Below are 14,594 nucleotides of genomic sequence, written 5' to 3' on the forward strand. Positions count from 1 at the left end.
CGGGAACGAATCTTTTACTGTGAGTGAAATTGGCAATATTCTGTTCAGAATACAATGTTATGTAATACGTCATTTGATAGATGAAAACCTTGACTTTCTATTGGTTATAGGTAGTATATAATGAAACTTAAGAGAGAACTATCAATGAATTCTGAGAGAGAGGATGTGACAGATGTGTGTGACAGGAGAGGTCTGGTTTTCTATTTGATAGCTCTGTAACCAAACAAAATTGAAGGCTATAAAAATTATGGTTTGTTTGAGCAATAACAATTTTATAGAGAGTATTTTACGTTTAATTTCATACATTTTCGAGGGGTGATGGATAAAATAGGGATGATGACATGTTAAGACACTTGGATCACACTAGTGGAAATTCAGGATTTTTTAAAATATTGCCTTGTAGAATTAAGAACTTAAAACTTGTATACTATTAAAATATTATTAGCTAAGATTTGATGCTACTTTAATTGGTATAACATAAACAAATAGCAGTTTGATAAAATTTTGAATGTAAGACACTAAAACCATGTGTCATGTGCAGTAAAGGGTACCAAGGTTAATTGACCCATTATTTTTTATTCATTTGTAAAAGATTTTTTAAAGAGCCTTAACATGTACCCTTGGTAACAGTTTCTTGAATTTTTATTACATTTGACTTTTCAAAAATGTCTGTTAGTCCTAGCCTATCATTACATTTTATTTATCTTTTTTTTTTTACCTTTGTCTATCCAGCATGTAACATGTTTCAAATTGTCTTGTACTCTTGTAGCCTTGTCCATCCTCTATATTTCTTGCAATATCTTTTGATCCCAGCTTATCCTGTACACATCTTAAAATGTCTGCTAGTTTCTTGTTTATTCTGTCTATTTGGTAAAATGTCTCTTCATCCTCACATTATATTTCTCCTGTGTTATTTATGTATATTAAAAACCATGTTTGGTGTGTATGTGATGAACATTTTTATTGATTCTAGCTTATTTTGTGTAAGTTTTGAAAATGTTTGTTGATATTATCATGTATTCACCATCAAGACTGTCATTTTTTCTATATGCTGTATACTTAAACTTTCAAAAATACTGACAAAGATAAACTTTCTTATGATCTTTTAAAATGGCTATTGATTCTTTCTTTGAACAATTGTTTTTCACATTTTTTGAAATTGTACGTTCAGTATGTAAATTTTTTATAAATGTTGTTTAATTCTTATGTAACCTGGACATTAAGTATAAAAATGTGACTTTTAAACTAAATTATTTTATTGAGCTAACATAATATTTAATTCTGTTTTGCCTGTTAAAATTCTCTGCTGATCTTTGTTTATGTTTTGGATTTGTTAAAAATGTTTCTTAAACATAATTTGTTACATACATTTGTTTCAATGTATGTGAATCAAAACTTTTGAGTGCCTTAAATTTTACCACAAAATTATCTTCAAGGTCATATTCAGTATCTGTCAACAATTATCAAGGATGACTGGAAGTATTTTCGTAAACATTATGGTACACAATATTTCCTCGATACTATTCAAGCATTCTACAGGTAAGAGTAACACAAGTTCATCCACTTTGTCAATTAGAGTACTCTGTAATACATTTTTATACAGTTTATTTTATTACTCTCTATTTCTGACTATTTTGTTTGTTTCATATTGTTATTTTTCTGTCATTGTTAGAAAGGTACTTGTATATTTTAAACTGTGACATGTTAATGATTGTTACAAAATATAGCATATTTTTTGTAGCATCCTAGCTTTCTTATTTATTCAACTCTAATCAATCAGTTATTTGTTAAATGTTATACACAGTTTTTATTAGAGAATCATTACAATTATGGAACTTTTATTATTTACTGCTATTAATACATTAGTTTCAGATACAAATGTCAGTTTCATTCACTTCTTTTTTTAATACTTCATGGTTATTAAACACTGCAAATAACACAAAACATTATGCAGTGAAGTCATATTTCTCTTTAATTTCAAACTTTATAATTGATAATGTTCTTTCCAGCCTTTTTGTTTTTTATAAATACAGTTAATTACATGCACTCGCATGAAATATTTTCAACATTGGTGCAGTATTAGTCAGCAGTTTCATGTACAATTTCAGTAATTTAAATTAGCTACTTGAAATAATTAACTATATGTTCTAGTTTACTCAACTCATTCTAAAACTCAGTGATCTTCTACATGTTTCAGGATTTGTTATGTATTTTTTAATCCATTTCACACAATAAAAGCTAGTTTCTGTTCATATTTTGCATTTGTTACGTTTATTGAATAATGAGAACAAATTTTGTTAATTGTTCAATGAGGAAAATAGTCAGCACTTTCAGAAATCCAGGTCTGTAATCTTAAGTTTAAAGTCTGTTGGGATTTCATTAAAAAAATCATCATATATTATTATTTTAATTAAATCCTGTGTTACTCATGAATTGATATTCTTGTAAACAATGAAACTATTGGTCATATCATATTTTCTGTTATAACAATATGTTGAGCATTGTTTTATTGTTAAAAATTCGCAGTAAAACAGGACATTACAATTTTATTATTATTCATTTATAACTAAAAGTTACAATTTATATACATTTTAGTAAGCAAATTCAAGTAAATGAGAACATTATTCACAGATTTTAAGGCCCAGCATGGCCAGGTGGTTAGGGCACTCAACTCGCAATGTGATGGTTGCGGATTCGACTCCCTAACCCACCAATCATGCTCACCCTTTCAGCTGTGGGGACTTTATAATGTGATGATCAATACCATTATTCATTGGTAAAAGAGTAGTCCAAAAGTTGGCAGTGGGTGGTGATGACTAGCTGCCTTCCCTTTAGTCTTTCACTACTAACTTGGAGATGGCTAGTGCAGATAGCCCTCGTGTAGCTTCAAAACAAACAAATGCAGATTTCAATGAATGATAGTTTTAACTTAAATATAGGTGAAGCAGTTTTAACTTCAAAGTAGAGTGTGGCTGATCATTAAAAACTTTACATTTGTCAATGTAAAAGTAATAGTAAACTGATATGTGTCGCCTGTTTATATCTATCACTTGTTATGTGAATTAAGAAAATATATACTGCCAGTTTTCAGGTTCAGTATTTCCTTACCTTTTGTACATGTAAACATTAATATATTTAGTTTACTTTATAACATCCCAAATAAATGATTGTGAAATCATTTTTTAAACATATTTCTGAACTGTTCTAGATGAACAACTTGCGTTGTTTCTTCCTGTACTATCTTGTGACATCACATGTTCATGATCTGCCTCACAGTTCACCAGAGACTCCTCCACATGTACCATTTTATATGCACAGTAGACCCTCCTCTAGCATTTAACAGTTAAAGAGGTAATAGACATTCATCTCATATTTAATGGTAGATTCTCTCATTGCTTCATGGTGGCCTGTTGTTTCCTTTTTTCATCTATCAACATGATACCCTTTTTCTCTATCATGTTTTTGGTTGTAAAAGTTATGCATGTTGATATTCAGTTTGACATATTTTGCTTTTGTTTATGATTAATTGTTTTAAGTTCTATGCTTAACAATAAGGATTCTTTATCGGAGTAACTTCACTATCTGTTAGTCCAAGTGGAAGAATCTTTTTGCTGTCCTTGATGATATCATATATTTGCTTTGTCATCATTTGGTCCACATTTTTCTGACTTGTATACCTCTTTGTTTTTTGAACAGTCTTACTACCTCCAATTAAGTTTTTTTTGTCCTTTGCATAACTTTTTTTTAATTTGGATTCTTATGCCCTTTGGAAGTTATTGCATTTCTTCCTTTTGTAAAGACGTTTGTTTGTCCACACACTTTCTTCAGGGCCGTAACATTGTTATGGTTCTTTATTCTCTTCCACTGAACCTTTGGCAAGTACTAGTCTTATTGATCTTCCAACAAAAATATTTTTCTTGTTGCTTATGGCATTTCATCAACACCATTGTGAGATAAAAAGTTTGTGGATACTTCTAAGAAACACTTTTCAGCTGAGACTTGAAAATTCAGAAGGATGATTTCTTATTTATTAATGAGGCAAGTCTAGTTACATGTCTATTTAAATGCACAGTGCCATATGATAGTTCTATATTTCTAACAGTAAAAATTGAATCCAAATTAGTATTTACCACTATGTAGTCAGTTTTCATGCTTTCTCCTCTTGTCAGGGTGTCTCTTAAAAGGGTGATCTTTGCAGCTGACACTTGCAAGAGGAGACCCCATCATGGATGTAAACATGTTTAGATAACACATTTTATGAACTCTTGAGTAGCTTATGCGTGAATGATGTCAAAAGATGTCACAGAAAAAAGTTGAAGAAATTCTGCTTGATGGAGTATATAATCCATTTCCATTTTAATGAAAAAATGAAGAATTTCTTTCATGTTTAGCAATTAGATATTAGTAAAAAGAAAAAGATAAGTCAATAATTTTCTGTCATATTTCAGTAATTGCACACTTTTAACAACAGAAGATGTAAAGACTATTCGTATGTCGCTGTTTGGACTTATGAAGTTCTACTTGTCTCGAAGTGTTAACTTTCAGGAAATTTCTGCCCTTCTAGGATTTCTCATTACTGTTAAAGAAGAAGAGATGGTAAATTTCTATTTGAATTGAAGAATTAATCTTACCAGTTCACTTAAATTTGTACAACTATTTTTTTTTTTAAGTATTTGACCACAAATGATTATTTTAAAGTATTGGTATAAAATTTATGGTAACAGTGCTATGTGACATGTAAGCTTTGGTGTACTTTATACAGATGTCTACTTTATAATTTACTGCAGTTTCCTTATAGATTAGAAAATTAAATATAGAAATCAACAATGAAGCATTTAGAGTTAACATATTTAGTTTACTATGCTTTTCAAGAGTGAGTCAGGCTGTATTCTTAGAGCAGGATATATGAGTGTATTCAGTAAAAAAGAGCAACAGTTAACTTCTATGATTCAGTACAACACTTAACACATGTTAAACCAAAATCCTGTATGTATATTTTTTATTAAAGGTTGGTGAAGTTTTGGAAACTTTGCAAGCTTTGGTTGAAAGTCCTCATGCTAAAGACCAGTTGTTTTTGTTGTTGTATGAACCCAGCTGCGGAGAATTACTCTATGGAATTCTTTTAAATCAAGATTTCTCATCAGTGTTAAAAACCAAGGTTTTAAGGGTAAGCCATTTTCAGACATTGCTTCTTATATAAAATGCTACTTTAAATTACGTTTTTTGCCAATTTTTATCTTAGTTACAGGAAACCTTACTTAATATCTGTTTTGTTTACCATGTACAAGTAATTTTCTCAGTACAAAATGTTGAGCCAATAATTATTAATGTATTTTCATTTGTATGTAAATTTCAAGTTGTGTGTTTGACAGAAAAACTTGCATAATATGTCTGTTTTATCTCAATTTGAATGTTTTTTTTTTCTTTTATAAAGAAGGAAACTTGTCACTATTTTATTTGTGCTACTTACAGGAGACATTTTTTTTTTGCCTAGTTTCCTAACTTTAAGTTGTGTTTTTATATTATATTTATTTACTTAATGTTATTTGCCATTTTCAAATACTCTTTCTGTCAAAGAAACTCACTCAGTATTTGTTACTATTAAGAAATATTACATACAGAAATGCTAACTCTTAATTTGCCTGTACTCAAGTAATGTTTCTTAGAGAAAACTGGATTAATGTTTATTTGGTTGTATAATTTTATGTAATGCTTCCAATATAATTAATGATTTCAATGAGCAACATTTAAAGGCAGGTTTTAGAAAGAGAAATTTGAAAAGTTACATGCCTTTTGCATATTTAGTTACATATTTGCTCTGTTTGCCAGTGTTTCAAAATATATTCCTTATGAAGAAACTTGCTTTGATTTTTTATCCATCAAGAAGCTTATTACTGTCCATCTATTTGTCTGAAACAAATCATGTGAATGCACTATCTCAAGGTCCCTTTGTTAGGTTTTTACAAGTTAAGACTAAAGATATGTATTGTGAATATCTGGAATTGATTGTTTTTGTCACACTAATGATTTTGCTAATGTTTCCAGTTTTAGAATTTAATCATTTTGCGAACATGATATGTCAGAAAATATTCATTTTGTTTCAAATTCGATATGTTGGTGTATATTTTTAAAGTTTGGAACTGATTAGGTTCTGGATTGCTTCACTATGCTCTTATTATATTTAACAGATCCAACTAAGCTTTAAGTCAAAGAAACTATATAATATTTGGTGTATTCATAAGTTTTTGGACTTATGTTTGTCTTTATATATCTATGTACATATTATCTACCTATTATTGATATGCCATTATTTTTTCAGTTAATTTCCTCATTGTTGAAATCAGATAAAGTATATGAAAAGTTCAAGTCACGTCTTCGTCTCCATGATATTGGAATCTCTTCTCTGACAACTTTGCTAACACCTCAGCAGTTTTCTCCTGAAATGGTGTCTTATCTTTTGGACCAAACCCTAATGACAGGTAAAACTGTTCAACATTAAATCTGTCTTATGGATTATACACATTTTGCTATCCATATTTTCAATTTAACATTGTTAATATGAGTCTACTATGTTATTTTAATTTAACCATAAAATCAATTTCCTCTGTAATTTTTATATTTAATGTTGCTTGTAGGATGAATTGTGTTCTTCTTTTATTTTATTTTGTAGAATGAATTTTTTTACTATTGTTTATATTTTCTGTAACCTTATATAATGGATTCTGTGGTGTTAACATTTTTACTTCTTTCAACCTATAAAGCAAGCTGAGTCTATTGACCAGTCTTTATTTCTATTCTTTAGAGTACATTGCAGTGGTATTTTCTATCTGCATAAAATTTAAAACTTTATTAAATATTTTATTATCACAATTTTTGATTCTCTAAATCCCAGTTAGAACCCCAGTTTTATTCAAAATGTAATTAAGCAGTTTATCAATGGAAATTCAAATTGACAGACAACTTCTGTTATTTACTTGCCGATTCTTATAGTTTATTAGTAATGTATATGTTTTCTTTGTTTAGGCATTGCATAGTTGTTAACTAAAATGCTGCATTTGTAGTTAGTTAGCAAATGTCAGGATACTATGAGGCAAAACTTAGGAATAACCTAACAAGTTTAAAGATACTGCTAGGTAAAACTTAGGACTAATTCACTCTTGGTAGACACTGAAAGTAAACCAGTAATAATGGAATAATTGAATGAAGTTTAACAGGTCAATCAATTATATAGATATGCTGAAACATTTCCTAATGAACATGCCATTTCATTGAATTATAGTATTATTGTTTAAAAACGTTTTTTACTCTATTTCGAATTCAAGTAGTCAATTTTTAGATGTAAGCCATCTGTGCCAACAGCTTGTGAGGTTAATTAAAATGGTGCACTCTATGTGTGAGAATCATTGCATACATTAAGGCAAAAAATGTTTTTCACCCACTTTAATAATATATAAAAGGGTTACAGAAAGCAAAGCTTATATTGACACGTGAAAATGGTTACTAGATAACTCATTCTAACAACAATTGAAAATGTATTATTTTAACCATGAATTTTTCTTGTTTGCTAATTTCTTAGAAACTGCTGAAAGCTTCCAAGGAGCTCTGTCTTTTCTCAGCTTTATTCGTAACATGGAAGTGGGTGTTAAATTTAATGCAATTAAAAAGGTAAGTTATTTCAGACTTGGTGCAGCAAATGTAGTAATTTTCCAGTACGTTTTTATATGTGTGTGTATTTAATAATTAAAGTTAATTTCTAATTGATTATTTCTTGTACCATGATTGCTGTTTCATTCCAGCATGCATTATTAGAAACTAGATGACTTTTTTAATTTTCTAATTTCAGTTTCTATGTATAATTCAAGAGAAGAGTTCCTGTTTGACCACAGTGGCCAACCAGATAGGTTGGCAGGAATGTCTACTAGGATTGTTAATAAAACAACCAATTTCAGGTGTGACTGATCCCTTGTCCTCATGTGATCTGATAGACTTGTCAAGTGATGTTGAGCAGAAGGAGTCACAGCAAGATATTGGTATTTCTGAAACAGAAAAGGCTACAAGGACAGGTACTTAAAAATCTGATTTACAAAAATATAAAGTATTATATTTTAGTGTTGCATTGAAAGTGGTTAAAACCATTGTAATTTTCAGTACATGTTGCCATAATATGTCTGACTTATTGTTTACTACTGATGAGAAAGCACTTTACATAATAGATTGAATGAAAAGACTAAGAAGAGTAGGAGGATATGAAATGGGGTGATATGAAACTGTTCAACTACTGATGAGCAAGTGCATCTCAAATACTTAGTGTGGACAAACTATTGTGAAATATATATTTCATGTATAAATAGTATTTGGTAAACAGTGCCCATAACAATTTGTAGTTTACTCGAATTCACTGACGATGTACCTATATATTGACACCAATAAAAAAAATCATTAATTTTTTTACACACATATCTACTTTATCAAATTTTGTGAATTCACAAAAATGTTATAGATAAAAAGACTTATGAATAAGTTTATGTTTCACAATTTTAATATTCATCAATACCACTCAGGTTTCATCCTGTAGAAAATGACTGCTCTAATATTTGTCAAAATTAGAAGTGTTCCCCATAGTTTTTACTAACTTACTTTAACAGTTTTATGTATGAAATGATAGTGGGATAATAGTATCATAGTAAAAACTGTAGTGACTATCTAAAACACATAATTCACCACAAATTTTTCTTGTACTCGATAATTTTTTGTTTGGGCAAATCTTAATTTATAAAGTTTTTGTTCATAAAAATAAGTTGATATTTTATTCTAAAACTTAATTGTTCTGTGCATTTATTAAAAAAAAGGACTATAAAATCTAAAAATATCTTTATTCAGTTTAATGAGCAAGTCTTTAACTTGTTTCCTAAAGTTTCAGTTATGTGTTTCTATTTTATTTATAATAACATGGGCAAAAGAAAAATACCAAATCTTTATACTTATAAGAGAGGTGATCAAGTGTCATTATTTGGCCTCCCAAGAGTTAGAAATAGGTGATGTTGAGTAGCTGCCTTCCTTCTAGTCTTCACTTTAGGATCAGGAATGGCTAATGCAGATAACAAAGATCCACAAAACTAACGAAACTATAATGGAAATAAAGCTCGTTCTTCAGAATGAGTGATTATTTCATATGTTATGTCCTTAATTTAAATTAATTAAATCTTTGCTATTTTCTCATTCTTCTATGTTAGTTACTATTATAATTTTATACAGTAATTGTATCTAAAGAAGCTGTAGAACCTTTGAAATGTTTTAACGAATAGCATGAGTTTGTGTAATATGTTTGCTTCTACATATTTTTTTATTAGTTCCCCCTAGCACTTGAAATGCAGTCTGTAAGACTTATAGATAACTAAACAATATCTCTGGAGCATTTATTATAAGATAAGAAAATTTATAATCATGATTATATGAATGACCTTAAACACAGGCTACCTAATATGTGTAATGTCTTACTTATTAGCAAGTGAGCTAGTTCCAGAATTGAGGAAAACAAGGACAATTGTATGTTTCATAATTATTTCATTTGAAGTTTAGTAATTTGCAAGTGCAGATGACATTTAAAATTAGCCTCTTCTGAAGGATTAGAGTTCTTTTCTTTCTAATGTGCAGTTCTCCTATTTTTTTATTTTAAAAGCATGCAAGACACAATTTTAGCTTTTTGAATAACAGGGTATCTAAAGTGTTAAGTTGTATTGGGAAAGCTAGGAAAGGCATGACTCCAATGAAGACAAAAAAGGCTACTCCATGACTAGTTACCAGTTGCATACTGGAGGTAGTGAAGAAGTAACAAGCCCATTGTAGCAAAGTAGAAACTTTCTTTGGAAGTGCAGAGAAGACTTAGGTATGCAATAGCAGCACAACACACGTAACAAGTAGCTGAACAAGGACCAAATCGTGGAAGTTGTATGAGCTGCATCTTGCATATGACAAATGGAAGTATGTCATCACTCTAGATGAAACATATTCCTATTTAAGTGTCTGTAGTAATGTTTGAGCAATTTTTTAATCATCATGTCCGTATTACAATATTTCAAAACATCTCACAAAGTCTTCTAAGGTATTTATGGTTACACCTACAGTGTTACGTTAAACATCTAGAGAATCAATAAAAATGCCATGGCACATTATGATTGCTATAATGCTAATATGCTGTAGCCACTACTTTAAGAGGATCCAATAATATATGACTCCATCAAAATGAAGCATCCAGCCACATACTCAATTCAATATGTCAGTTCCTGTGCAAGATGCATTTACTAACAGGAATTCATGCTATACTATTAATAGACACTTCATATGAAGTTCTGTGCCTTTTGGTTACTCAAACAGGCCTCTCAGAAGGTGCTGCCTTTGCACATGGATAACATTATCCTCTTTGTATTGCACAAAAGCAGGCTTTTGCATTAGACATTTCACTGCATAGCAGTAATTCATAAACAGGGCCATCAGATAGAACACATCAGTGGTAGAAGAATAGGCTGTAAGGACAAGTTATTACCCTTGTATCATTACTGTAGATTGTAAATATACCTGTGTATTCATTCTGCAGTTGATAAGTACATTTTTGAAAATGTTAGATAATTTTCTGCTGTGGGACATTCTTTCATGCTCACTTAACAATTACTTTAGTTATCTACTGAACATTAAATTCATGTTTTGAATTCAATTATTTGAGTTAGTGATTCTATGTAAACACTTATGTTTGGATTCTGAAGATTTTGATCTTAAGCTGTCATTTAATGAGTTATTTCTGAGTTTTCTCAAATTTTAATTTTTCATTACTTAAAAGATTCTTCGTTAGTTCTTGCTTTAGTTATTCAAAATTTTGAATATGTATTTTTTTTCCACACAGAATCTCCAAGTGTGAAAAGAAGATTGAGTTTAAGGAGACTTTCTCAGCATTCATCCAGCTCTCTTCGATCCTTAGAAGAATCTTTATCATCGCTTCCTAAAACCCCTCAGTTTCTCCTTCAGTTAAAGGACCACATCTTTGATTTTGAAATACCACATCTTTTGGATAGGTACGTTATAAGAGACCCTTATTGGTTTTTATTTCTAATGTAATTTTTATTGCTCTTATTTACTACTGGACTGGGCACAGCTGAATAATTAGTATGTTGCTCTGCATACAGTAAGTTTCATAATATGCCACTGAATATTACAAATCTTCAGCTATGGGGGAACTATAACTGTGACAGTCTATCTTGCTATTCAGTTAGGAGTAGCCACATATGTTAAAGGTGCTGCTGAGTGGTTGTCCTCCCTCTGGCTGATAGTTTTGGAGATTGTTATTGCCAGAATCCTTGGGGGGTCTGATGAGTATTTAGCCAACATGTCATGTAAAATGTGGGTCAGGTTGAAATTACTAAATATCCTCTTGCATTAGAATTTCATATATTTAATAAGTGATGTTAAATTTTCCTTATAATCTTAAGTCATTTTGAACCATGACCCCTTAACATTGACCTCGTTGGTCTACAGAGATGATACATCTCGATACTACAGTTACTAATTAATGATGAAATGGGATTTCGCTATGTAATAAGAGTTGTAATAATATATTTTTATTTTCATTTACATGTTATAAATGCCTTATGTACAGTCCCAGATTTAGTACCTTGAAAATAAAAAAGATGTGATGAATATTGTATTAGCAAACCAAACTTTCAATTTTGTTGATTTGATGTATTAGATTTTATTTAGATCAATTATATCATCATATTTTAAAAAAATTGTAAATTTATTAGTCACAGACTTGGATTTACTGATTTGTCATGCATATCTTGTTAGCTTTTGGATTACCTATAGATCCAGTTTTACTAGCCTGATGTACATGTGATAAACTACTAGGTATACGTGTAATATTGTAATGTAAATTTTATATACAGACCCAGGTCCAACAGTCAGATTTCCAGTACTGATGATGTGTCAACAATAGTAGGAGATGAAAAACTGGATGATGATATACAAGACTCCAGTTCCACTAGCATAGATTTTCATGATAAAGCCAGCAGCATAGAGCAAAATATTGTTTTGGATGGTGAACAAGTGGAATCTGATGTTCCAACTAACCTGCATGATGCCCTATGTACTGCTGTGTGTGAAGCTGTATTCCTGGTGATGTGGAGAGGATTTCAAGCTTCAGGAAAAGAATCTTGGATTGTAAGTTAGATCAAAGCTAAATTTTCTAATGTAGATTTGTTTTCTTATAAGCTACATTATATGAATAAATTGAAAAAATATTGTTTTAAAGTTAATTAGTAATCTGGTACTCAACAAATACTTCCTACCATTATCAATAACTTCTGATCAAAGCAAGCTACCTATGTAGATCAGAAATAAAAATTAATCAAGTGAATAATTCAGCTAATTTGGTATACTGGTTAACTAGTAACACACAATGTTACAAAGGACCAGATGTGGCCCATTGTTTAACATGCTAGACTGTGAATCTGAGGATCCACACTTTATGTTCTATTGTCACAGAATCATGCTTCACACTTTGATAACATGTGTGTGTATGCTATTAAGAGTGATGGTCAACTCACAAAATTCATATGGAATAGCCAAAAAGGTGGTGGCAAGTGCTGTTGACTAGCTGCCTTCCTTCTGGGCTCTCATTTCCAAATTAGGAAATGCTAGAATATATAGTATTTATATAGCTTGTACAAGTTTTAGAAACAGATAAACAGTGTCCAAAAACCTGTCAGCTTTACAAATCTGCCCTTACCATGATTAGAGTTGTTATTCTGAAAAGTTTTGACCAATATGAATGTAGTCAGAAGCAACCTAAAGTATATCACACAAAAATACTTTCAAAGCTTGTCATAAAAGTAAATAAATAGAAATAAGTCATTTTATGGATATATAAATATCATGGAAAAAATATTTCACATTTTGAACATAACTGATAGTTTTATCACATGTAGGTGTTTGATGTATAGTATTGGAATTAAGTTTTTTTAATATAACCTTGATCATGATCATTTAGAGTTCCGGTCTGTTCTGTAGTGTCATCTTAATCACAATTAAGTTGTTTTTGTCTCGGCATCTAAATTGCAAATTTCAACTCAAACATCACACATGTAACCAAGGTCAATTCTTGGGACTTAGGTGCTGGATTTTGATATCTATTATCACCACAGCCGAGATTAAGATTGTGTGTAAGGGGTCTACACTTAATTTGTATGTAATTTAACATCGAGATTAACTCTGTATTGTCAAAATAACTAAGATCACGTCAGGCAGAGTTGTTGTTTGTTTTTTTAATCTTCACTTTATTGTAAGATATGGACTTTTCTAATGGGTAGCTTTCTTTAGTGTCATCTTCATGGAAATCATTGCTTTTTTCAAGATCGTATTTAGTCTTGATCTTTATTGTCAGTTTTATTAATATGATATTGGACAGTGATCTATTCTTCACTGTTAATGTGGATTTTATTCTGACCAAAATCATATATAGCAGACGTTCTTTAAAAGAAGCCATCATGAACAAAGATCTGATCTGTTTGGTCATCAATTTCAATACCACATGAGGAGAAGATCCGCTTTTTATTTTCATTCTGATGAAGATTATATTTTATAATAGTTAATTCTTTAGTGACACTTGTGGAATTTTACTTTGTTGGATTCCTGATAAGATTTAGGGTATGGTGTGTTTTCATTTTCACTCTTACTTTAACAAGGATTATGAGCTGTTTTGTTCTGTTGTATACTGTGATTATGTGATACAGGTTTCTGTTTTTTACTATCATCAAAAATTATATTGGACAGGCATCTATTATTTGAGTTAGGTGTCTGTTATTTACTGTCCCAAAGATTATGTGTGCCAGTTCTGTTCCTTAATGACTTCATGGTTAAGAAGTTGCAGAAAAGTGGTGTTTGTTAATGTCATTGATGAACAATAAATATATAGTACAGATATATATTTATTAATGTGATACACACTAGACTCATGTGGACTCTCTCATTGTTCACAACATTTTGGGACAGTCGTTTGTTCTTTACCACTGGATGCTGTGAGTTTAATAACAAATTTATGTAATAAATATTAGTACTTATATAATACATAGAGTAAGATAAAGCCAAATTTTCTATTTGCTGATAGGAAACTTATTGTACTTTTATAATTTCTGCAGGAAAGCCACATCCTTTACGTGTAAAACTTTCTAAGACTGCTCGCCTACAATATACAATTAACTGATGCTAACTTACTGTAATTATTGTTTCTTCTAGTATTTGGTCATTATATTTTCACATCTCATGATGCTTACTTGTACTTCCAATCAAAGGACACAAGCTAAATGTCTTTTAGTTTCTACATGCCTATTCATTAATTGCTTTATAAATTATTTTTGATAAGTGATTGTGTGAATGTTTCATTTTTTCTACAAAATACTCATCCTATACTATTGAAAACCTTGTAATTATATAATTTTACTATTACAAAGCCTATATATGTTTATGAATGCTCACTGTTTCTAACCGTTTCTCATTTTTATCTACAAAAAACATTTTATGCTTCGAAACTTACTTGTAGAAATGAAATG

The 14,594-nt window shown here is 30.3% G+C and overlaps 1 protein-coding gene across 1 annotated transcript in view; it reads left to right on the forward strand.

The window, feature by feature from the left end:
• LOC106469228 (neurobeachin-like protein 1) overlaps positions 1 to 14,594 on the forward strand; it is a gene marked incomplete at its 3' end in the record, with an annotated part of 92,016 nt that overhangs the window by 63,860 nt on the left and 13,562 nt on the right. The window contains exons 18-25 of the mRNA XM_022397681.1: positions 1,437 to 1,539; positions 4,449 to 4,596; positions 5,009 to 5,167; positions 6,320 to 6,479; positions 7,577 to 7,665; positions 7,844 to 8,063; positions 10,898 to 11,066; positions 11,934 to 12,207. Of these exons, the coding sequence (XP_022253389.1) occupies positions 1,437 to 1,539; positions 4,449 to 4,596; positions 5,009 to 5,167; positions 6,320 to 6,479; positions 7,577 to 7,665; positions 7,844 to 8,063; positions 10,898 to 11,066; positions 11,934 to 12,207 (1,322 nt within the window). The remainder of the gene's footprint in view (positions 1 to 1,436; positions 1,540 to 4,448; positions 4,597 to 5,008; positions 5,168 to 6,319; positions 6,480 to 7,576; positions 7,666 to 7,843; positions 8,064 to 10,897; positions 11,067 to 11,933; positions 12,208 to 14,594) is intronic.

Source organism: Limulus polyphemus, unplaced genomic scaffold, assembly GCF_000517525.1.
Source record: "Limulus polyphemus unplaced genomic scaffold, Limulus_polyphemus-2.1.2 Scaffold3365, whole genome shotgun sequence".
Lineage (NCBI taxonomy): Eukaryota > Metazoa > Arthropoda > Merostomata > Xiphosura > Limulidae > Limulus > Limulus polyphemus.